The sequence below is a fragment of the Pristiophorus japonicus genome, chromosome 8 (genome assembly GCF_044704955.1).
Source record: "Pristiophorus japonicus isolate sPriJap1 chromosome 8, sPriJap1.hap1, whole genome shotgun sequence".
In the NCBI taxonomy this organism is placed as follows: domain Eukaryota; kingdom Metazoa; phylum Chordata; class Chondrichthyes; family Pristiophoridae; genus Pristiophorus; species Pristiophorus japonicus.
Genome location: NC_091984.1, coordinates 118,904,577 through 118,928,529, shown reverse-complemented (window position 1 = coordinate 118,928,529; position 23,953 = coordinate 118,904,577). Strand labels below are relative to the sequence as shown.

General features: G+C 43.9%; 1 protein-coding gene across 2 annotated transcripts in view; it reads right to left on the bottom strand.

The window, feature by feature from the left end:
* The window catches only part of LOC139268157 (coiled-coil domain-containing protein 190), a 43,441-nt gene that overhangs the window by 3,258 nt on the left and 16,230 nt on the right, over positions 1–23,953 (bottom strand). For both annotated transcript variants that reach the window (XM_070886201.1, XM_070886202.1), the window contains exons 2-3: positions 17,460–17,669; positions 14,305–14,458 (exon numbers count right to left, since the gene is read on the bottom strand). In XM_070886201.1, the coding sequence (XP_070742302.1) occupies positions 14,305–14,458; positions 17,460–17,655 (350 nt within the window). In that variant the 5' untranslated portion in view covers positions 17,656–17,669. The remainder of the gene's footprint in view (positions 1–14,304; positions 14,459–17,459; positions 17,670–23,953) is intronic.

Here is a 23,953-nt window from a genome sequence, read left to right as displayed (position 1 = left end):
GGCCTGAGAGAAACAAAAAAAAGGAAACAGCTGGAGAATTGGGGAAAAACTAACAAGTAACAGTGGATGGAGGAAGAAAAGTAATATCAGAGAGAAAGGCCGAAACCCTCCAGTAAAACCAAACGAAAAGAATCAGAAATGAAAAGTAACAAGGACGTGCAAAGAAACTGAGAGAACATGAGAGCTAACACAAAGTTACAAATATTCTTGTATAATATTTAAATAGAAACCCGTATACAGATAATTAAAAACACAGAGACCTTGGAATCACATTATAGGATACTAGTGTAAAGAAAGGAAGAACTTGCATTTATGTAGCACCTTTCACTACCTCAGGATGCCCTAAAGTGCTCAGTCTGCCATTACAGATTATTGGAGGGATCAGACAAGGGCAAGTACAAGGCAGTCTAAGATATTTTACAGTGCATGGATGTAAATACACGTAGGGTGGTAAGTAAGGTTGGTAAGCTGCAGGCACAAGTCATCATATATGACTGTGATTTAGTGGCAATAATAGAGACTTGGATCAAAGAATTGAAAAATTGGAAACTTAATATTCCTGGCTGCGAGGTATTCAGGAAAGATAAGGAAGGAAAAAAAGGAGGGGTGGCAGTATTGATCAAAAAATGATTATAGCACTGGAGAGGAATGATGTGGTTGAGGGGTCAAAAACAGAACCTATTTGGTTAGATGTAAGGAACATTAGAGGAGCTATTATGCTACTGGATGTATACTATAGGCCAACAAACAGTGAGAAGAAGATAGAGGAGCAAATTTCCAGGCAAATTACAGAAAGGTGCAAGAACTAGAAGTAGTAATGCAGGTTAATAAGGCCATAAAAAAGCAAACCAAGCACTGGGGTTTATTTCTAGAGGGATAGAATTGGAAAGTAGAGAAGTTATTCTAAATTTGTATCGAAACTTGGTTAGACCGCACTTAGGGTACTGTGTATAGGTCTGGTCGCAATATTATAAAAGGCATATGGAGGCAATGAAGGGGGTGCAAATAAAGATTTAGAAGGGTGATATCAGAACTGCGAGGTTATACTGATCAGGGAAGGATGCACACGCTGGGTTTCTTTTCTCTTGAAAAGAGAAGGCTGAGGCGTAACCTAATAGAGGTCTTTAAAGTTATGAAAGGTTTGATAGAGTAGACAGAGAGAATGTGTTTCCACTTGTGGGGAAGAGCAAAACTAGAGGCTATCAATACAAGATAGTCACCAAGAATTCAGAAGGAACTTCTTTACACCCCTGAGAGTGGTGAGAATGTGGAACTGGCTACCACAGGGAATAGTTGAGGCGAAATGTATAGATGCTAGATAAGCATATGCTGATAGTTAGATGAGAAAGGATGGGACGAGGCTCGAGTCGAGCATAAACACCGACATGGACTGATTGGGCCAAATTGTCTGTTTCTGTACTGTATATTCTATGTAATATTATGTTACTACAGAGTAGTGATAATGGAGAACTTCAATTAGCCTAATATAAACTGGGATAGTAACAGTGTAAATGGCAGAGAGGAAGGAATTCCTGAAATGTGTACAAGAGAATTTTCAGTGTGTTTCCAGTCCAATAAGGACGGAAGCAGTGTTGGATCTAGTTCTGGAGAATGAAGTGGGGCAAGTGGAGCCTGTTTCAGTAGGGGAGCATTTGGGGAACAGTGATCATAATATCATCAGTTTTAGAATAGTCATGGAAAAGGACAAGGAGCAATAAAGTAAATAATTAACTGGAGGGCTAAGTTCAGTGAGTTGAAAAGGATCTGGGCCAGGTGGATTAGAATCAAAAATTGGTAGGTAAAACAGTAATTGAAAATGGGAGGACTTCAAAAGGGAGATGGTTCGGGTAGAGACACATTGCCCCGAGGAGGAAAGGAAGGGCATCCAAAGCTAGAGCTCCCTGGTTGACTATAGAGGTTAGAATGAGACAGAAAAAGAAGGCTCATGGCAAATGTGTGCTTCATATTACAGTAGAGAACCAAGCTGAATACATATAGTACAGGAGATCTGAAAAAGGGAATAAGGGGCAATGAGAGAATGCGATAATAGATTAGTGGCTAATTTAAAAGGGAACTCTAAAGTCTTTTATAAACATATAAATAATATAAGGGTATTCAAAGGAAGGATAGGGCTGATTAGGGACCAAAAAGATCTTCTTGTAGAGGCAGAGGTCATGGCTGAGGTCCTAAATGAATACTTTGCATCTGTCTTCACTAGAGAAAAGGACGGCGCCAATGTTGCAGGAATAGAGGAGGCAGTGGAGAAATTGGACAGACTAAAAATAAATAAAGAGGTTATACTTAGAAGACGGGCAGTCTGCAAAGTAGAAAAGTCACCTGGTCCGGATGGGATGCATCCAAGATTACTGATGTAAATGCAGGTGGAAATTGTGGAGGGACTGGCCACAATGTTCCAATCTTCCTTGGGATAGGGGGTTGTGGCAGAGGACTGGAGGATTGCAAATGTTACACCCCTATTCAAAAAAGCGGAGATGGATAAATCCAGCAATGACAGGCCAGTCAGCTTAATGTCAGCAATAGGGAAACTTTTATAGAAAATAACTCGGGACAAAATTAATTGGCATTTGGAAAAGTATGGGCTAATAAATGAAAGTCAGCATGGATTTGTTAAAGGCAAATCATGTTTGACTAACTTGATCGAGTTCATTGATGAAGTAACAGAGAGGGTTGATGAGGGTAGTGTGGTTGATGTTGTGCATATGGACTTTCAAAAGGCTTTTGACAAAATACCACTTGTTAGCAAAATTAAAGCCCATGGGATTAAAGGGACAGTGGCAGCATGGATACAATGTTGGCTAAGGGACAGAAAGCGGAGAGTAGTGGTGAATGGTTGTTTTTCAGACTGGAGAGAGGTATACAGTGGCATTCCCAAGAGATCTGGATTAGGACCACTGCCCTTTTTGATGTATAATTACCTGGACTTGGCTATACAGGGCATAATTTCAAAGTCTGCAGATGACACGAAACTCGGAAATGTAATAAACAATGAGGAGGATAGTAACAGATTTCAGAAGGACATAGATAGACTGGTGAAATGGGCAGATACATGGCAGCTGAAATTTAACACAGAGAAGTGTGAAGTGATACATTTTGGTAGGAAGAATGGGGAGAGGCAATATGTACTAAATGGTACAATTTTAAAGGGGGTGCAGCAACAAGGAGATGTACACAAATCTTTGAATTTGGCTGGACAAGTTGAGAAGGCTTTATTAATAGAGGAAGAGAGTACAAAAGCAAATTATGCTAAACCTTTATAAAGCACTGGTTCGGCCTCAGCTGGAAAATTGTGTTCATGTCAGGGCACCACACTTAAGGAAGGATTTCAAAGCCTTAGAGAGGGTGCAGAAGAGCTTCACTAGAATGATACCAAGGATGAGGGACTTCAATTATGGGGAGAGACTGGAGAAGCTGGGGTTGTTCTCCTTAGAGCAGAGAAGGTTAAGGGGAGATTTGATAGAAGTGTTGAACAGTTTTGATAGAGTAAGGAGAAACTCTTTCCAGTGACAGAAGGGTCAGTAACCAGAGGACACAGATTGTGGAAGAAAATGATCTAAGCCCTATTTTTAAGGAAAGGGTTAAGTTCACTTCTTGCTGAGTTAATTAAATTAGTGGAGCTAGAAAAGAAAACACCCAAACCTCTCAGATCTTGGAACAAAGAATGTTGTAAATACATGACTGTCTAGTGTTTACATGAGTTTCCAGATACCCTGCTTATCAGAAAACGGACAGGGAGAAACTATGGAAGGACAAGATAAAAGTCTGCCTCCTGAAATTACCTTTGTATTTACAGGATGTATGATTAATGCTCATATGAGGTGTTTTAGATAAAGTTCTTGCTTTGATTGCATTGACAAGAATGTATGATTAATGTACTTGTGTGGTGTGTTTTAGATTCCTGTTTCAACTGTATAAAGATAGAGCGAGTTTTCCTGTAAAGGTCAGAGTTTTCTGCCTTGGTACGGTCCAAGCAGGCTCTCCGAAATATCTCGCTTTTTTAAATAAAACTCTCTCGAAGCAGGGCTCTGAAAGCCTCTGCCTGAGTTAATTTAACTTAGAAATTTCCTTGACAGATTCTGGCGTAGTCAGGCAGGATCTCTAAAAAACGAGATCCAAAAGAACTAAATTTAACTTTTAAAGAGAAAAGAGGAATTTTAAGGACCTTCCTAGCTGAAAGGAGGAAGGTGCCTAGGCCGTCCTAGCTGAAAGGGGGACGAGCTGCCGAGATCCCCTGAAGGGTGAGGCATAATTTAAGGTAGCTACCGCAAAGAAGCTAAAATAACAAAAAGGCAAAAGAAGACCCCGAGCTGAGCGGATAAGAGAACACCGGTGAGCGCTTTGTAAATTATTGTATATTTTGTAGGATTGTCCTAACTCTCATTTCAGAAAAGATCGCGAGACGTTGCACCCGGAAGAATGGGAAACAGCTCCAGTCGAGCAGGGCGCTCGCGCCCAGCTCCTAGAAAAGGAAAGAAAGACGACCTCTCGACTGAAAGAATGAAAGTACATCCTAAGACCGAGAAAAGAATCCGTAAGGTAGTAAAGCAACAAGAGAAGGTAGGAGATCCATTGTGCCGCCCGGCTCGCCGGCGGACACTGTAATTAAAGAAACAGGAGATGACAGATACGCGGTAACGTTTAGTAGCGATTTGTATGGTTGGTCTGATGGGGATTGGCCATATGGAGGAAGTTTTAAGTTGTCTTTGATTGAAGAGTGGAGAAAAACAACCAAGGAAGGAGGGGGAGACCCCACTTGGGATAGGGACTATATGGAAAACTGTTTTAAAAAATGGACAGAGGTTGCTAAAAGGCATCAATCCCCTAAAAATAAATCAGAAGAAAAAGAAAGAGGGGAGAGTGAAAAACCTCCCTCTTAAAGTCCTCCGGGTTTTCCTATCCCCTCAGCACCAGCAGTAGGACTCTATCCCCGTATAGAACCCCCAAAACAAGATAGCTGGCAGGAACTTATAGAAATAATCGCTGCCCATAGAAATCAAGCTCTGAGGGAACTAGCAGCCCCTCCGGATCAGCCACCTAGTGGAGGAGCCGATGGAGGAGACCCGGGAGCATCTGGGTCAGGGGAAGCCAGAGCCTCCGGAGAAGGGGGCATAGACCACAGATCTGGGGTAACAACAAGAGGGCAAGTGGCTAAAAGAGAAGCCGCCGACTCTACTTCCCAAACCCCCGTCGGCCAAAATCCTAGGGTAATGATAGGAACTACAGCAGTCTTAAAACCATGGTCCCCTGGAGAAGCCAGAGATATGATCTCGGCCGCCCCCAAATCCGGTAAGGAAACCGGTAGCATTTCACAACTGGCTTGAGCAAACATGTACAATTTACAATCCACTCCCAGGAGATGTTAAATTATTATTGCAAGCGGCCTATGGATCTTCCTGGCAGGGGGTAAAAGATATGTTCCCCATCCCAACAGGGGAAAATAGAGACTGGAGAGTTAATGATGAATGCCGGCAACGAATCATTAACCCATTGGCTGAAACACCGAGGAAAGAACACAATTCTGCAAGGGGCTAAAAAGCATGGGGATATAGGGGAAGTCACCCGCTGCTTGCAGAAAGCAGAAGAATCAATAATAGATTTTGCAGGCAGATGGAAAATAGTTGGGACGAGCATGCAGGAATACCGATGGATCAAAATGAACCTTTGGCAGTGCAAACCTTGTTAAATTGTATGTTGCCGCAACACGCAAGAACCTATAAAATTAAGGTTTTGGACTGGCAAGGAAAAAGTTGGAAGGAAACAATTACAGTCTTGGCCAACATGGATAGGGAGGGACTATTCACCTATAAGGAAAATAAGGCTAAAACAGCAGGTCAGTACTATCAGCAAAAGGGAAGAGGACAAGCACAGAATAATAGAGGAGGGTTTGGGGGATGAAGATGAGGAAGAGGGAGAGAACAGTGGCCCCAACGAGACCGCTCCCAAGATGAGTGTAGAAATTGCGGAAGGAAAGGGCATTGGGCTCGCGATTGCAGATGCCACCCGAAACAGGGTGGAGGGTTTCAAGGGGATTTCCCCGAACCTCCACCTTCATTGGCCCCTCAGTTTTCGTTCTCTAACCCCAACCCGCACCAATCAGCATAGGGATGCCCCGGAGGCTTAGTGGTACAGGCGGCAGCCCTCCGCTTATCAGCAGACATAGAAGAAAACCCTCTGGCAGTAGTAAAAGTAGGAGACACTTATGTGAAATTCCTGGTGGATACTGGTACTACTATGTCTTCTGTACCATCCTCTGTGGGATTACCTGTAAGCAACACCACCGTCTTAAGTATGGGTGTGGCCGGTATCCCCATGAAAGAATTTTTATCTGAACCTACCAAATTGATAATTGAAGGACAACCAATTAATGATGAGACTTTGATAGTCTCTAAAACAACACCTCTCCCTTTATTGGGAAGACAGACTTTGTGCAAACTAGGAGCCACAATTTATTGCACAAAGGAAGGAATGTTCATGGAGCTCCCTCCAAATAAAATTCATCAGTTCTTTAATGGGATTAAAGAAGAGAAAAGGGAGGATAACAAAGAAAAGGCTGCCCTCTATTGTTGGCAATTGAATGGCAACTTCTACTCACCTTTGATACATGAAGTTATACAAAATTTAAAAGCTAAAATCGACCCTAATACTGAAGAATTGATGTATATAATTTTGACAAGCTTTGAGGCAGTTCAGCCTCATTGTACAGCCTGGTACACTCGACAAAAAGCTGAAACTTACCAGTGTCTGGTACAATCCTTTTTAAAAAAAAAAATAGTAGAAGCTACGCCCCGCATTTATTTTGGACCAGAAGGATTGGGGGTAGCCATTGATTTGACACCCTTACAGCAGCAGCGGTATAGAGAAGCGAACTTGACACTCCATCTGACATTGGCTACAAAACCGCCAGCGAAACCTAAAGATATGGGTCCGATGATTGTAGGAATAGAAAAAGAAAAACAGCAACAAGGCTATCAACCTTGGGCAGTAATCAAGAAAGTCAGTATCTGTTTGCTTTCACCCACAAGAAGCAGCAGTACACATGGACCAGATTGCCCCAAGGATACACCGAAAGCTCCGCAGTATATGCAGCAGCAGTAAAAAGAGACCTTGAAGACTGTTCATTATCAGACCAGTCTGTGCTGTTGCAGTATGCGGACGATTTGCTTGTGGCTTCTAGCCACGGATACAGGTGCATGCAAGATTCCCTGAAACTGTTACAGCACCTATGTGAAAGAGGGCACCGAGTGTCGTTATCAAAGTTACAATTTTGTCAGACTCAAGTCCAGTACCTGGGTTTTCACATATCTCAAGGGCAGAGGCAGCTAGGACCAGAAAGAATTCAGACAAATCAAAGTGCCACCATACCAAAGACAAAGAAGGATATCTTGTCATTTTTGGGGATGGTTGGGTACTGTAGACAATGGATCCCCGATTACCGAGAATGGGATGCGGTCCTAAGATCAGCTGCCCTGAATGATGCCCCACCCAAGGTGGAGTGGACCCCAGAGAGAGAGGAGGCATTTAAACAGTTAAAGAAAGCCATTACTAATGCTCCGGCGTTGGGACTTCCGAATTATGGTAAACCTTTTCAGATGTCTGTGAATGAGAAAGAAGGATTTGCAACCGCAGTGCTAACCCAAGAACATGGTGGGGGAAATAGACCAATTGCTCATTATTCGGTTTTGCTGCCTCCAGTAGTAAGGGGAATGCCAGCATGTCTACGTGCTGTAGCTGCTACTGCGGTCATGGTGGAGAAGTCGGTATCTATTGTTTTGGACTATCCATGTACTGTCATTACAGCCCATGCTGTGTTACTTTTGAATTCAGCTGCCATACAACACTTTACAGCTTCTAGAAGAACAGGTTATGAAGTATTACTGCTGTCACACCCTAACTATACCTTTCGACGCGCACCGGTAGTGAACCCAGCCACCTTTCTCCCTACTAAAGAAGTAGAGGATCCAGACCAGCATGATTGTCTGTTAACAGTGGAAGTAGCCACCTTACCAAGACCAGATTTGCTCACAGAGCCCATGGACAATCCAGATCTTATTCTCTATACGGATGGATCATCGTACAGGCCGTCAGATGATTTGCTTTTGGCAGGCTATGCTATTGTAAACCCCCACGAAACTGTTGAAGCATTTGCCCTGCCTCCCGGAACCTTGGCTCAGGCTGCTGAATTGTTTACCCTCACTAGAGCTTGTATAATAGCTAAAGATCAAACTGCTAATATCTATACTGATTCTAGATATGCATTCGGTGTGGTCCATGATTTTGGACAACTGTGGAAAAACAGAGGCTTTATCACCTCTGGTGGAAAGCATATTAAGCACTCTCAACTGGTGCTTAATCTATTAGACGCCATTCAGCTGCCAAGTAAGGTAGCCGTTATCAAATGTGCAGCTCACACAACCGGTGAGGATGAAGTATCAGTAGGAAATAGGAGGGCTGACGCAGCAGCCAAACAGGCCGCTTCGGCACAGGCAGACTGCCTTCAAGCAGTCTCAGTCTCCCCTCCACAGATGCTTGACATCCAACAACTTAAAACAGCCCAACAACAAGTTACTATACAAGAAAGAAGGACTTGGGAACACCGAGGTTGTTTTCTCAAAAACGACATTTGGTATCACCCTGATGGGCGAACTGTTTGCCCTAGGTCTCTATTTTTGCCCCTGTCTCGCCTAGCACACGGTCAGGCTCACATGGGCAAAGGAGGGATGATACATGCTATTAATGCACAGTGGTATGCACCAGGAATAACAGTAGTAATTGAAAAAATTGCTAGAACATGCCAAATTTGTCAACAAAATAACAGAGGTAAAACACCTGCTGAATATGATCATCTACCCCAGCCAAGTATGCCCTTTGAAAATTTGCAAATTGATTTTGTCCACATGCCTCCAGTATCAGGTCTCAAGTATCTATTAGTTATAGTAGATATGTTCACAAGATGGGTAGAAGCGTACGCCACTAGGAGAGACGATGCCCGTTCAGTAGTAAAAATTCTATTTAGAGAAATAGTACCAAGATATGGGATACCTATGGGAATCAACAGTGACAGGGGAACACACTTCACAGGAAAAATAGTGCAAAATCTTGCAGAAGCATTAGGATTCCAGTGGAAGTTACATATACCATATCAACCACAGTCCTCGGGAATTGTAGAGAGAGTAAATGGGATAATAAAATCTACCCTCACCAAGGTGTGTCAGGAGACAGGACTAAAATGGCCAGATGCCTTACCATTGGTACTGTATACAATGAGAAACAAAAAAAAAACTGAAACACTGATTTGACACCACATGAAGCCTTGTTGGGAAGACCAATGCCTACCGGCATAAAACCACCATTGGTGGCTGAAGAAATAGCATTAATTTGGAATGATGAAAAATCACTAAAGTATGCTCAAGCCATGTGTGAAATAGCGAGGAGTCTGCACGAACAAATAAAGCAGACACAGGTGCCCCCGTCAGAAGGAAATATGCACCCTTTCAGGCCTGGAGATCAAGTGTTAGTAAAAACATTAAATAAAAGAATCCTTTTCTCCTAGGTGGAAAGGACCGTATCAGATAATTCTCACAACACGAACCGCTTTGAAGTTGGAAAAACACCCGAACTGGGTGCATGCAACCCAAATATTATTTCCCCGACGAATCACAGCCGAAAGAAAAGGCATTGAACCAGGACGAGCTACGGTCGCCCGACTAAGAAAACAGCCATCTTCTCGCTAAAGAACTGTACCTGCCCTTATTTCGTGTTCACTCCCAATTGTGTATTGTGGACTTAAAAGTATCTATAGTTACTCAAAAATCCAGGGACGAATGTCAGAACTCATTTGTGCGCCAGCCTGGGCATTTATTATTTTGGTTACGGTTACCATCGCGCTTGCGTGTTGTTATTGTAACTAACTAGTTCAAGAATGTTATAGAAGAAAACAGAAAAGAGAAGATGAGGTGGGACTTTTGGAAAAACTATAAATGGACATTGGGCGTTCTGATCATTTTAGCAGTAAGGAGAGTCAGACAGGAGGAAGAATTACTTGAAGAAGGAAAAGTATGGAAGGGAGATGTAAAGTGGGAGAAAACTGATAAGGCAACGCAGCAAGGTAACTTTACATGCCCAGAGGGAAAAAATTGTAAGATAGGGAATTTCACAGTGATGTGTAAAGCTTGCGGGGTAGGAATAGATCAGCGATCAGGAGAAGTGAAAGTGACCAGTGAGGAAGGATTTAATATATCCCTGAACTGGAAGGTGGACATGACTTGCCTGACCAGCACGGACCAGGGTGAGAGTCGGGAGATCAATGGAACATTGTATGACCCTGAAGAAAAAAGAACTTATACCTTTGGGCAATGGCAAAATGTAGAAAAATATCTGTCTGTGCACAAGATTGAACCCTTACCCCCTGTAATTAATTTGACCAGACTGCACAATTTGATACGTAATGTCAAGCAAATTGAGGAAGCTCTGTCAAAAAGAGGCAGAGACATCCACCAATTTAGAGTCGAAATGAGTTACAAGAAGGGGCAGCTAGTAAGAATCGCAGATGAAGTTACCTTTTTGACGGTACACCACTGGTGGGATGTGTTTTTCGGATGGTCCCCAAAAGCTTCCGCAGTACTGAAGCTAGCTGTACACCCCATAATAATCATGGGTGTAGTGATGCTTACATTATTAATAATCATTTGTGGAATATGGATAAAGTTGAAAAAATTAATTAGTCAAATAATGAGCCTGGTATCCCAAGTAGAAAGGAAAAGTGTGTCCATAAAAGGAAGGTTAAATCGCATAGAGGGAAAAGTAGATGATTACAATGAAGAGGAATGTCTTAAAATGCGACCCTACCCTGAGGGGTATGAACCCCCTTTTGAACAAGAAAAGAATATATAAGAAACTGTGTTGATCTAGTAAAAGATCAACAAGGAGGGAATTGTGGAAGAAAATGATCTAAGCCCTATTTTTAAGGAAAGGGTTAAGTTGACTTCTTGCTGAGTTAATTAAATTAGTGGAGCTAGAAAAGAAAACACCCAAACCTCTCAGATCTTGGAACAAAGAATGTTGTAAATACATGACTGTCTAGTGTTTACATGAGTTTCCAGATACCCTGCTTATCAGAAAACGGACAGGGAGAAACTATGGAAGGACAAGATAAAAGTCTGCCTCCTGAAATTACCTTTGTATTTACAAGATGTATGATTAATGCTCATATGAGGTGTTTTAGATAAAGTTCTTGCTTTGATTGCATTGACACGAATGTATGATTAATGTACTTGTGTGGTGTGTTTTAGATTCCTGTTTCAACTGTATAAAGATAGAGCGAGTTTTCCTGTAAAGGTCAGAGTTTTCTGCCTTGGTACGGTCCAAGCAGGCTCTCCGAGATATCTCGCTTTTTTAAATAAAATTCTCTCGAAGCACGGCTCTGAAAGCCTCCGCCTGAGTTAATTTAACTTAGAAATTTCCTCGACACAGATTGAAGGTGATTGGCAAAAGAACAAGAGGCAACATGAGGAAATATTTTTTTACCCCTTGATGTGATCTGGAATGCACTGCCTGATTAGGTGGTGGAAGCAGATTCATAGGTAACATTCAAAAAGGAATTGGATAACGACTTGATGGGGAAAAAAAAATTACAGGGCTATAAGGGAAGAGCAGGGAAGTGGGGCCAATTTGATAGCTCTACCAAAGAGTTGGCACAGGCACGATGAGCCGAATGGCCTCCTTCTGTGGTGTATGATTCTAAGACTCCATTATTTGATGTCTCCATTAAAATAGACTAAGGAATTTCACGGATAATTTTCTGATATTGTGCTCTCTTCAGAGAGTTTCTCCCACTGGGAGGGCATAATGGAAATTCCAACATAAGAACATGAAATAGGAGCAGGAGTAGGCCATTTGACCCCTCGAGCCTGCTTCGTCATTCAATAAGATCATGGCTGATCTGATCTTGGCCTCAATTCCACTTCCCTGCCCGCTCCCCACAACCTGAGCCCTAATTTCCAAGATGTGCTACTGGCAAGCAAGGCTCCATGCTGGGACGGCAAAGCTGGCAGACTACTCCCTTCAGACAACGTTACCCCTTTTGTACACAAGTATCCCACAACATAATTTCAAAGCCTATAGAGATTAAAATGGACTCAATTTTATTGGCCTGTAATTTGCAGTCAGCGGCAAAGCCCTGAAGAAAGCTGACTACGGAGACCTCGCGATCTCTGTGGTGAGAAGTTTGCCTTTTTCGACGTTCAAGTGATTTCAGCGCTTTGTTAGTGGGAATCCAATGAGCGATGCTACTGTGACGTCAACAAGCTGTCTAAGCAGCCAATCACATTGCAGAATTCTCACAGACAGGAAATCAGGAAATGAGAACCTGCTTTTATCCAGATTTTTAAAAAATGTTAAAGAGAACGAAACAAAGATTGGGGCTTTCGCATGGGGATAAGGTAGAAGCTGAAATATCATAAACAAACTTGAATTTTTTTTTATTTTAAAAGAATTATAATTTTTATAATGGAGAAATTTGACAACATATTTTTTCAGGGCCAGAACTTTTTTGTTAACTAGTCGATACACTGTTGAAACCCCAGCTACAACTATTCCAACAAGGCTTAGCATATAATGGGGTATTTAACAACAAGAAAGACTTGGATTTATATAGCGCCTTTCATGATCACCGGACATCTCAAAGTGCTTTACAGCCAATGAAGTACCTTTGGAGTGTTGCCACTGTTGTAACAACAACAACAACAACTTGTATTTATATAGCATCTTTAACTTGGTGAAATGTCCCAAGGCGCTTCACAGGAGTATTATGAGATAACACATTTGACATCAGGCTGCATAAGTAGAAACTAGCGCAGGTGACGGTCAAAGAGGTATGTTTTAAGGAGTGTCTTGAAGGAGGAAAGAGAGGTCGAGTGGTGGAGAGGTTTAGGCAGGGAGTTCCAGAGCTTGGGGCCTAGGCAACAGAAGGCAATTATAAACAGGAGCTCAGACATCTCAGGGGAAGGTTGTGGGGCTGGAGGAGATTACAGAGATAGGGATATTACTGCGGAAAAGCCCAAGTTTTTGTCAGTTTCACTAATTACACTGATTGTGATGGGGGGGTGGGGGGTCCGAAGCGCAGCCTGTGTCGGAGCAGTGAGTGACTGACCATAACTTCAGGATTTCGGCATTTAGATATGCATGCGCTACATCCAAAAGTGGCGGTCAATTTCAGAGAAGTAATGACGGCAAAAGCTGTTAGTTCGCTGTCATTACTCACCGCATGTTCCGGGCTATTGTGTCCATACTTATCATCCCCTGGTATGTTTGTGGTGGTGTGTTTACAGGAAAAAAACAGCAAACTGCGAGGAAAAATGGTGAGCTCCAGGAAGCATCTGGTTAGGATATGGAAGTACAGACCGATAAATTGTTTCAAAATTGGCCACAGAAATAATTAGTAAGTGTGTTCCTAAACACCCTGAAAAGATACAGATATAGATGTATACATACAATCAGAGGGCAGCCCAGATATGCCAATGTTTTCAGGCTAGCCTGTAGATAGCTGTCCCTAGGTGTCAGCATTCTTACAAATTTCTATAACATACAGTGAGCTGGCACTTGGAAGGGGATGGGGGCAGGGACGGAAGGGAACATTGAGGTAAGGGGTCAGAATCTACTTACGATTGGAGAGTGGAGGGGTGGGGTGGGAGGAATGTGGAGGATGGTTATTCCAACTAATCTAAAGATTGCAGCACTTTATTTGATGTGCTCAGCTGATTTTTGAAATGTAGAACATTCTGTGCTTTAACTGATCTGTGAAAAGCTGCTGGTTCAGGGAGACTAATAATGGTCACGATACATGCCAAGACAATGGGGGTATTTTAACCCTATCTGCCCAGCGGTAACCGAGCTGGCGAGCGGGCAGTTGAAACTCTGAATTAATTACCCTGGAGTTATCGGCGTTTCCAATTTTAAGTGAGGCTTCTGGACAGACGGCTAAGCTGCCCATCCAAAGCCGGTAGGGTCCTAACTCATATATGCTAATCGGGATCTGATGATGTTATCGGCCGATTTTAACCGGCCTGAGCGAGGGAGTCAGCTGTGGCTTTCCCCACCAGGTGAAAAGGGCTAAAAAGGCTCGTCAGATATCTTCTTTTTACCTTTTATTACATCTCCTTAGATTTAAAGTTAAAACAAAGTTCTCAGGATTACCAAAGTGCCCGCTTCAGCCTAAATGTTGCACAACTATCATTAAATGTTACAAGTTCAAAAGGATCTGTACATTTATACAATTCCATATTTTGCTACCTGATTCCTTCTGAGTCTAGTATGACAGCTTGGTCCTTTACAGCTGGGATGGTGGGTACAACAGTATTGCTGGAGCCAGACTTTCCTTTGGCTGGAATATTACTGTCCGGACACAGCCTTCTGAAACTGCTTACCGCCTTCTTCTTGGAATAGCCTGGGAAATATTAAATAGGCTGTAAACATAAGAGCCAGTCACAGTGGATGTGCTCCACATCGGAGGAAAAAATAAATAACATATTTACTCCACTGCACTGCAACAATGCAATGTTGTTTTCTTAAAAGGGCAATGTCTTCTGAAAGGATAAAAAATAAAAATTATGTACAATCATGCAGTTTTTAAGCCCTTACAGCTCCTGAAAAAACTTAACATTAAAAGGAATTCCCAAATGGGAATCTACTGCTCTTAAAGCTGAATTCCCTTCCGCACCTAAAAAAAATATGAATCGTGCTTCAGCACTAACACAAATGGCTCAGTGAGCCAGGGAAGGGTCTTCCACGCAGCACCCCAGCTTTGTGCAGGGGGGTGAACACTGCAAGAGAGGTTGTCTACCCACAGGAGCCAGAAAGAATGATGTGGGACCAGATCACCGAGGTCGTCACCGCAGCAGTGTTGCCCCTCACCCCTTGGTTGCAGTGCCCAAAGAAGCTTCGTGACCTCAGAGCACTGGTCAAGCTCAGTGAGGGCATCTTCAAAAGCTGTCACCTACCAACCGCACCACTAGCCTCACACTGCTCAAAGCACAACATCACTCACCTACCAACAATCTGTACAAAACCCGAGGCACACCTCCCATTTCTAGCCTCACCTCACCTTCTTGGAGGAGAAGGTGCAGGTCATTCTTGGCAGGGCTGACGTCATCCTCCCTTAATTTATATTTCAAGGGCCAACGTTACTATTGGCAGTGCTAAGGTCCTCACCAAAATGGCAGCCACCGAATGCGATGCTTAGAAGGGTGCTAGAATGGCGATCGCCATTTTTAGGCCCATCGTGGCGAAAACTCATGGCGGTAGGTGGGCCAATTTCAAAGCGTTAGCCTTTTCAGCCTGGTAAGAAATCTTAGTGAGATACAAGGTAGTTAAGGGTCTGGAAATATTAAATCCAGAATATTACTTTAAAGAAACTTGTGAGAGAAGGACAAGGGAACATCGGTTCAAACTAGTTAATAGGAAAATTTAGAACTGACATCAGGAAGTTCTTCTTCACTGCAAAGAATGATCAACACCTGGAATGGACTCCTGCACACAACAGTGGAGGAAAAGCTCTGGAATTCTTTAAGAAGCAATTCATTGCTGCACTGGGGAGGACTGTAGAGTGCTTTTGGTTGGATGAATTAAGATGATCCAGATGGCCTTCATCTGTTTAATTACCTTGTGATCCTGCGATTTGTAATGATATGCATATGGGACAAACCATACTAAACGTGTCCGGTGGTAATATACATGACTTTTACTGATACTCTTGAATGATTCGAGGGCAGTGGGGGCAAAAACATATGTCTTATTCAGGAGGTAGCTGGATGATGTAATGGGGGAACTGTCGGTTGCTATGGAAACATAAACCAGATGGCTTCCATCTTTTATATATTTACGATTATGAAGGTCTGATTAGGATCAATAGGAGTTTTGTGGCAAAAAGATAAAATATTGAAGCAATGATTTCCAAATCCTGCCACATAAAATCTAAATTCTGTAGTAATTAGGAACGAATATCATTTTGGGGTACAATGTAAGCATCATGGGGTCTCTGAACACAGGGCCACTGCCATAATGGAGTCTGTCAAGTTTTAAATTCTGAAAACTACGTGCTTTTCATGATCCGATGAATGAGAAGTATTAATCTGAGTAAGCGATGATAAGAAAGAAGATTCTAGGTCATCTCTTCAGTGCCAATCTATTACATGTTATTTATTTTTACCCGTCTGTTTTGCACATTAAAGATGTGTTTCACATTTAATCACATTAAGTTACAGCTGATATTAACCCACAACAGCATTCAAATCACTGCCACCGTTAATAATGGAGAGGGCATTGAATTTCCAATGGTTTATTTTCTTTCTCAGCTGGAGAATATTCTCTGTACAGTTTGCAGTTCCTGATACCTTCCAGATAGCCTGAATTTCCTGGATTACACCCACCTGGGAATGACACTGAAATTTATTCTGGTTGCTGCACTGATCTTGCCAATGGGAACTTGCGCCCGAATTTCCTGTGGTGCTCTTTTGCCCGTACCTAATTGTGAAAACCACTGTACAACAAAAGCCAATGAAACACCATCAACAGGAGTAATGGCAGGTGGGCTGCTGTCTTCTGCCTTGAGGTCTCACTCTTGGAGTCTTTTGCCCCCTGCTGCTTCTCTTCCTCTGCCATTGTTATGCAGAACAGGGGTACACCCATTACAGGTGCTGAACACCTGTGGGGTTGGGAGTTCAAATCATTTCAGATGCTCGGAGACTGAGAACTTTGGTTCTTTATACTGCAAGTCACAGTTCAAAAAAAAACACTGTGAAGGAAATTGCTATCAAACTCCAGAAAGCTCAGTTACGCCAATTTCAGATGACTTGAGACCACGCTGTGGTTAGTATAAATCTACGCCAGCGCATTATTCACGGAAATCCAGGAAACTTGCATGAGCTGGTCTTTTGCGCTTGGGTGGAGCTATGTAAACGAGTGGCAGTGGGCTTCAGCAGATGTATCTCAGAAACAATCAGCGAAATTCATGGATAACGATGTTTCAATGGAAAACTGGCAGAAATTAGTTACATGCAAATTTCCTCAGAGAAAAACATGTGACTCCCCGCTTATGTTACAGTTATGCTGAAATTTTCCAGGATATTCCAGGCCAGGGTGTTTTTTTTCTCACTCTATCTCTCTACTGTTTCTTCCTTAGTGAGGATGATTTCTTATTTTGAGAGAAAGAGAGAGAGAGAGGGGGAGGATAGAGTATGGGACCAGAACAAGGAGACTGTATGGAGCATGGAGGTTGTGATAATTTGCATTTAGGGAGATTGGTATTGCATCAAACCTATGAAATAGCTGGCCTACGAGTGCATGATATTGCCACTGGGTGCAAGATATTCTACTCCCCAGTACTGCTCATCGCCATCCTCAAGACATAGAGTATATGGAAATCCCAATCTTAAGAGGGGGCAACTCACCATTCTTTATTCTCAAAAGGTCTCTCTGGATGCGTCTCTGTTCTTTGATCATTCTGTTGATGCAATAAAACCTTGCCTCCTCCAGATCATGTAATCCATTCCTGAGCCTGGCTTCTGCACGTTTGGACTCGCGCCTCTCTGCCTCCAGCTGCTTGGTTATGTCCCCCTCTAAAATGTGCGATTTAAGACGTTGCATTTTCTTGGTGGAAGCTGAAAAGTGAACATTAGTAGCCACACTGTAGATTGACACCTATGCAAAGACAATCCTGCAAATATTGGGACCAATCCTTATTAATAGCACAGCAACAGAAAATACTTTTGGTACCATTTGGGCACATTGGGTGATTGAGATCTAAAGGTTTTCAATCTGTGTTTGGAACATAGGAACAGGAGTAGGTCATTCAGCCCCATGTGCCTGTTCCACCATTCAATTAGATCATGGCTGATCTGTATCTTAACTCCATTTACCTGCCTTGGTTCTGTAACCTTTAATACCCTTGCCTAACAAAAATCTATTAATCTCAGTTTTGACATTTTCAGTTCAACCCCAGCCTTAACAGCTTTTTGAGAGGGAGAAAAAGTTCCAGATTTCCACTGTCCTTTGTGTGAAGCAGTGCTTACTAACATCACCCCTAAACTGCCTAGCTCTAACTTTAACATTCTGCCCCCCTTGTTCTGGACTCCCTCCACCAGAGGAAATAATTTCTCTCTTTCTACCCTATCAACCCCTTCAATCATCTTAAACAATTCAATTAGATCACCCCTTAATCCTCTCTACTGAAGGGCAAACACGCCTCCACTATACAACTTGTCCTCAGAATTTAATTTAGCCCCGTTATCAGTTTGGTGAATCTGCGCTGCAACCCTCCAAATTCAAAATATCCTCCCTGAGGTACGATGCCCGGAACTGAACGCAATACTCGAAATAGGGTCTAACCAGAGCTTTATATAACTGTAGCATGACTTCCATCCCTTTTGTATTCCAGCCCTCTTGAGATAAAGGCCAACGTTAATTATGATAACGGGCTTTTTAATTATGAGTAAATAGAGTAACTGGAGGAGGGGAGGTGAACAGCTTTAAGGACAGTTTTGTGTATATTTGTTTGGGAAGGAAGAGAATACGGCCGAATAAGACCAGGCTAATTCAAGTGTTAGCTGAAGGTGGTGTACGGATTTGTAACAGTGAGGTTTGGCAATCAGTAAGTCACTAAGACTCAGGTGGTACTGGACTAGATCTGATAAAAAGACATTCAGAATTAAAAATCATTTAATGAAATTGCACTTAGCTCCCATGCTGGAATGCTTTGGAGTCAACAGTCAATTACGTAATGCATTGTATTTATAGCTTTTAAAATATGTATTGACAATTTTTACACACTGCTCACTAAAATCAGCAAGTGAGTGAAATCTGTATTGAACAACTGTTATGTGTTGTGTCCTTGAACCAGCGCAGGCTGCTGTTTGAATCTGCCCATTCCAGTTGTGTGAGTGTTGCAGCTCACTGTGTAACACAAATCCTCGACTCTTTAGGCTCAATTTTTCCCAGTTATCTGCGCCGTTTTTTTGGCGTGCACCATTTTTTTGGCCGTAAATTAAAATCTCCAAGTTTCCCCAAAGTTTCTGCGCCAGCGTAACTCAGTTACGATTTCTTTTGGTTAGTTTTTTTTTGCATCATAGGGGGCGGAATCTGATGTCTGCAGCAGTTTTTCACATTTAAGGATGTTTGGACAACTTACATTTCTCCTCGGACGGCGTATGTGGCTACTCCCAAAAAACTTCTGGGCACTTAGAAAAACCAGCGCACATTAAAAAATCGGCGCAGAAAGACATCATTGCTTTTAGGCGAAGTTTTGGAGGGAGTCAAGAAGGCAAAGAATGTGCACCATGTAGCTTAATTTTTTCAAAGTCCAAAGGGAGAAAATGGAAGTCTAATGCAATTATTTAATTTTGGATTTTTTTCCAAGTATCACGCCACCACTGAATGTCTCCTCACCGGGCTCGAGCCGGAGCGTTGGCCATCAGAATCGCTCCCTCGCCTGGACACAGAGGCTCTCAGCTTTGGCTTCAAAAGAAACCCGGGGTGAGGGGTAGGGTGGGGTGGAAGCCGAACTGAAGGGTTGAGAACCCTTAGGCTATTAAGCAGCTTCAAAAGAAAACCGCCGCGGGGAGGGGATGGACGCCAAGCCTGTGTCCGGGCGAGGAAGCAATTTTGCTGGCTGACCCTTGAGCTTGGTGAGAAGACGTTCAGTCGTGGGGTGGTACCTTGGAAAAAATCTTAATTAAAGAATTGCATTAGATTTTGTTTCTTCATTGAATGCCTAGCTTCCCATTCTAAGCAAGCCTATTGCGCATGTGCAGCCCAGGGTGTGGTCCATACTAGGGCATCCATTTTGGTGAGAGAGAGAGGAAAGAAGGTGTGAGTGCTTTGTCCTGCTGTTTTCAGCTTCCTGCAAAGCTACAATTAAATTATGGGGCAATATTGACAATGCCACACCTCGTGCAAGGCTTCTGCATACTTGTGCTGCGGAGGAGAAGATTGATTAGACATCATCACGTGAGGAACCTCAGAGCACATAGGATAATGGGCAGGAGGCCTTACCCACCTCGGGTATATCAAGACAGGCATTCATACCTGCACCTGAGGGATGCAGACTGTGAGAAGGCTGCGTTTCCGCAAAACGGTTGTAACTGAGATCTGTGAGTTAATAAAAGCAGACCTGCACCCTAGAAGCGTCAGAAGGACTGCTTTGTCAGTTGAAGTAAAGGTTACAGCTGCACTTTCATTTTATGCATCTGGATCATTGCAGGCCATAACTGGAGATGTGCGTGCCATTTCACAACATACAACACGTATCTGCATTCGGCAGGTGACTGCTGCATTATATGCCCGGAGGAATAACTACATAAAGTTTCCCATGACCACCCAGGCAATGCTGTGGGTTTCTCAGGATTGCTGCTTCCCAAAGGTACAAGGCTACATTGATTGTACCCACATCGCCTTGCGAGCACCTTCGGAGGATTCCGAGATGTACAGGAACAGAAAAGGCTTCCACTCCGTGAATGTGCAGCTCGTGTGTGACAACATGCATCGCATCATGTCAGTTGATGCGAGATACCCTGGGAGCACCCATGATGCGTACATCCTACCCGAAAGCACTATATCTGCCATGTCAGTTGATGCGAGATACCCTGGGAGCACCCTTGATGCGTACATCCTACCCGAAAGCACTATATCTGCCATGTTTTAGCAGCAGCCAGAAGGGCAGAGCTGGCTGCTGGGGGACAAAGGGTATGGCTCATGACGCCCCTACGTGTAACCCGGACGGAAGCTGACTGGGAATACAACATGTCGCACATTGCGATTCGCAGCATAATAGAGAGGACCATTGGCATCTTGAAACAGTGTTTCTGATGCCTGGACTATTCCGGAGGCTACTTGCAAAACTGCCCTGAGATTGTGGGTCAGTTCACTGTTGTCTGCTGCATGCTGCACAACTTAACCATCATGAGGTGACAGCAGCTGGTAGTAGAAGACCCACCTGAGGTGAGAGTGGTTGATGATGAGGAGGAAGATGCAGATGACGAGGAGGAGAACAAGGAAGCCATGCAACTATCTGAATCCGGAGCACGATGGCGGAGAAGAGCGGGCCGTCGTGCTCCTTTAACAATTGCTTGAGCCTTGCACCAGCAGCTTATCTATGAACGCTTTGCTGCCTGAAGGCTCAGCGGCAACTATTCCACATGGACATGTTTACTGTTTGGACCTGTTCCATAATGTTGTGTTGTGTTAATGGAACAAATAATGGAAATGATTCTTCTTTAGTTCAAAAGTTGTGTTTATTGTGTTCCTAACACAGATGAGGCTGCACACAGGGAGGTTAAAGTAACAGTGACCTCAGTCTTTAATAAGATACTCCAGAGTGAGGAACAGGCCTTAGGGGCCGGCTTATATACAGTGCTCCCAAGGGATGCTGGGATCCCTTAGGACTTCAGGGGATGAGCTCCCTGGTGGCGGAACATGGGAGTGCATGTTTTACAGATACACAACATCACCTGCCCCCCCCCACCCCCGCAATGTCAAAGTGAAAACTATTTACAAGGTGTGGGGAGGAGCAGCATCAGCGGCAGTCCAGGGTCAGCGGCCTACAAAGGCCCAGCGGCAGTCGGTGAGCGAGCAGTGCGGGGAGGAGCAGCGTCAGCGGCAGTCCAGGGTCAGCGGCCTACAAAGGCCCAGCGGCAGTCGGTGAGCGAGCAGTGTGGGGAGGAGCAGCGTCAGCGGCAGTCCAGGGTCAGCGGCCTACAAAGGCCCAGCGGCAGTCGGTGAGCGAGCAGTGCGGGGAGGAGCAGCGTCAGCGGCAGTCCAGGGTCAGCGGCCTACAAAGGCCCAGCGGCAGTCGGTGAGCGAGCAGTGCGGGGAGGAGCAGCGTCAGCGGCAGTCCAAGGTCAGCGGCCTACAAAGGCCCAGCGGCAGTCGGTGAGCGAGCAGTGCGGGAAGGAGGGACAAGAAATCAAAAAGTGACGTCACAGCCAATCTGGTAAGTGGTTGGCTGATCGGCTGGTGAATATATCTCTTTGATTTTGTGTTCTAATACATAAGAGGATAAATTACTAAATAGCTGTTTAGTGTGTGTAGTGGGAGTCAGTGTTTTTGCTGGGTAATTTAAGGGTAACTATTGGGATGGCAGGGCAGCTCGTTCAAACGGAATGCAACACCTGTGCCATGTGGGAATTCCTGGATGCTTCCCGCAACGGGGTTGACCACATGTGAAGGAAGTGTCTCCAGCTCCTCCAACTCGAGCGCCGCGTCTCAGAGCTTGAGCGAGGACTGGAGGCACTGAGGAGCGTCCGAGAGAATGAGAGGTACGTGGATAGCTCATTTCAGGCATGGGTCACCCCACAGATTAAAAGGGTACAGGAAGATAGGGAATGGGTGACCGTCACACACAAGAGTATGGCGAGGCAGGTAGTGCAGGAGTCCCCTGAGGCTATCCCGCTCTCCAACCAATACTCTATTCTGACTACTGGCGAGGACGGTGATGCCACTGGGGAGTGCAGCCAGGGCCAAGTCCACAGCACCGTGGGTGGCTCAGCTGCACAGGGGAGGAGGAAGAAGACGGGAAGGGCTATAGTGATAGGAGATTCAATAGTTAGGGGAGCAGATAGATACTTCTGCGGCAGCAAAAGTGACATCAGGATGGTGTGTTGCCTCCCTGGTGCAAGGGTCAATGATGTCACTGAGCGACTGCAGGGCATTCTGGGGAGGGAAGGGGAACAGCCAGTGGTTGTGGTCCACATTGGTACTAACGGCATAGGTAGAAAGAGGGGTGAGGTCCTGAAAGCTGAGTTTAGGGAGCTAGGAGTAAGATTGAAAGCCAGGACCTCAAAGGTGGTAATCTCGGGATTACTGCCAGTGCCACGTACTAGTGAGGGTCGAAATAGGAAGGCTAGTCAGATAAATATTTGGCTGGGGCATTGGTGTAGGAGGGAGTGCTTTAGTTTCCTGAACAATTGAGACTGCTGCTGGGATAGGTGGGACCTGTACAAGTCGGACAGGTTACACCTCAACAGAGACGGGACCAATGTTCTCATGGGTGGTTTTGATAGTGTGGTTGGGAGGGCTTTAAACTAGCTTGGCCGGGGGATGGGAACCCAGGAGAGGGCTCTGAGCTAGTTAGAGTGGGTGAGAGCTCAGGTGAACAGAACTCCAAGAAAGAATGCAAAAGGCAGGAAGCAACAGAGCAGAGTAGCACTGGGGTAAGTGTAAACCACAACGTGATAGGAAGGGACAATATGTATGAATATAAAGGGGCTGCAGGAGGGGTCAAAACTAAAAATCATGGTTTAAAAACTAGTATTAAAACACTCTACCTAAACGCACGCAGCATTCGAAACAAAGTAAATGAGTTGATGGCACAAATCATTACAAATGGGTATGATTTTGTGGCCAATACTGAAACGTGGTTGCAGGGTGGTCAAGACTGGGAATTAAACATACAGGGGTATCTGACAATTCGGAAAGATAGACAAGAAGGGAAAGGAGATGGGGTATCTCTGTTAATAAAGGATGATATCAGGGCAGTTGTGAGAGACGATATTGGCTCTAATGAACAAAATGTTGAATCATTGTGGGTGGGGATTAGAGATAGTAAGGGGAAAAAGTCACTGGTGGGCGTAGTTTATAGGCCCCCAAATAATAACTTCATGGTGGGGCGGACAATAATAAAGGGAATAATGGAGGCATGTGAAAAAGGAACGGCAGTAATCATGAGGGATTTTAACCTACATATCGATTGGTCAAATCAAATCGCACGGGGTAGCCTTGAGGAGGAATTCATCGAATGCATACGGGATTGTTTCTTAGAACAGTATGTTACAGAACCTACAAGGGAGCAAGCTATCTTAGATCTGGTCCTGTGTAATGAGACAGGAATAATAAACGATCTCCGAGTAAAAGATCCTCTCGGAATGAGTGATCACAGTATGGTTGAATTTGT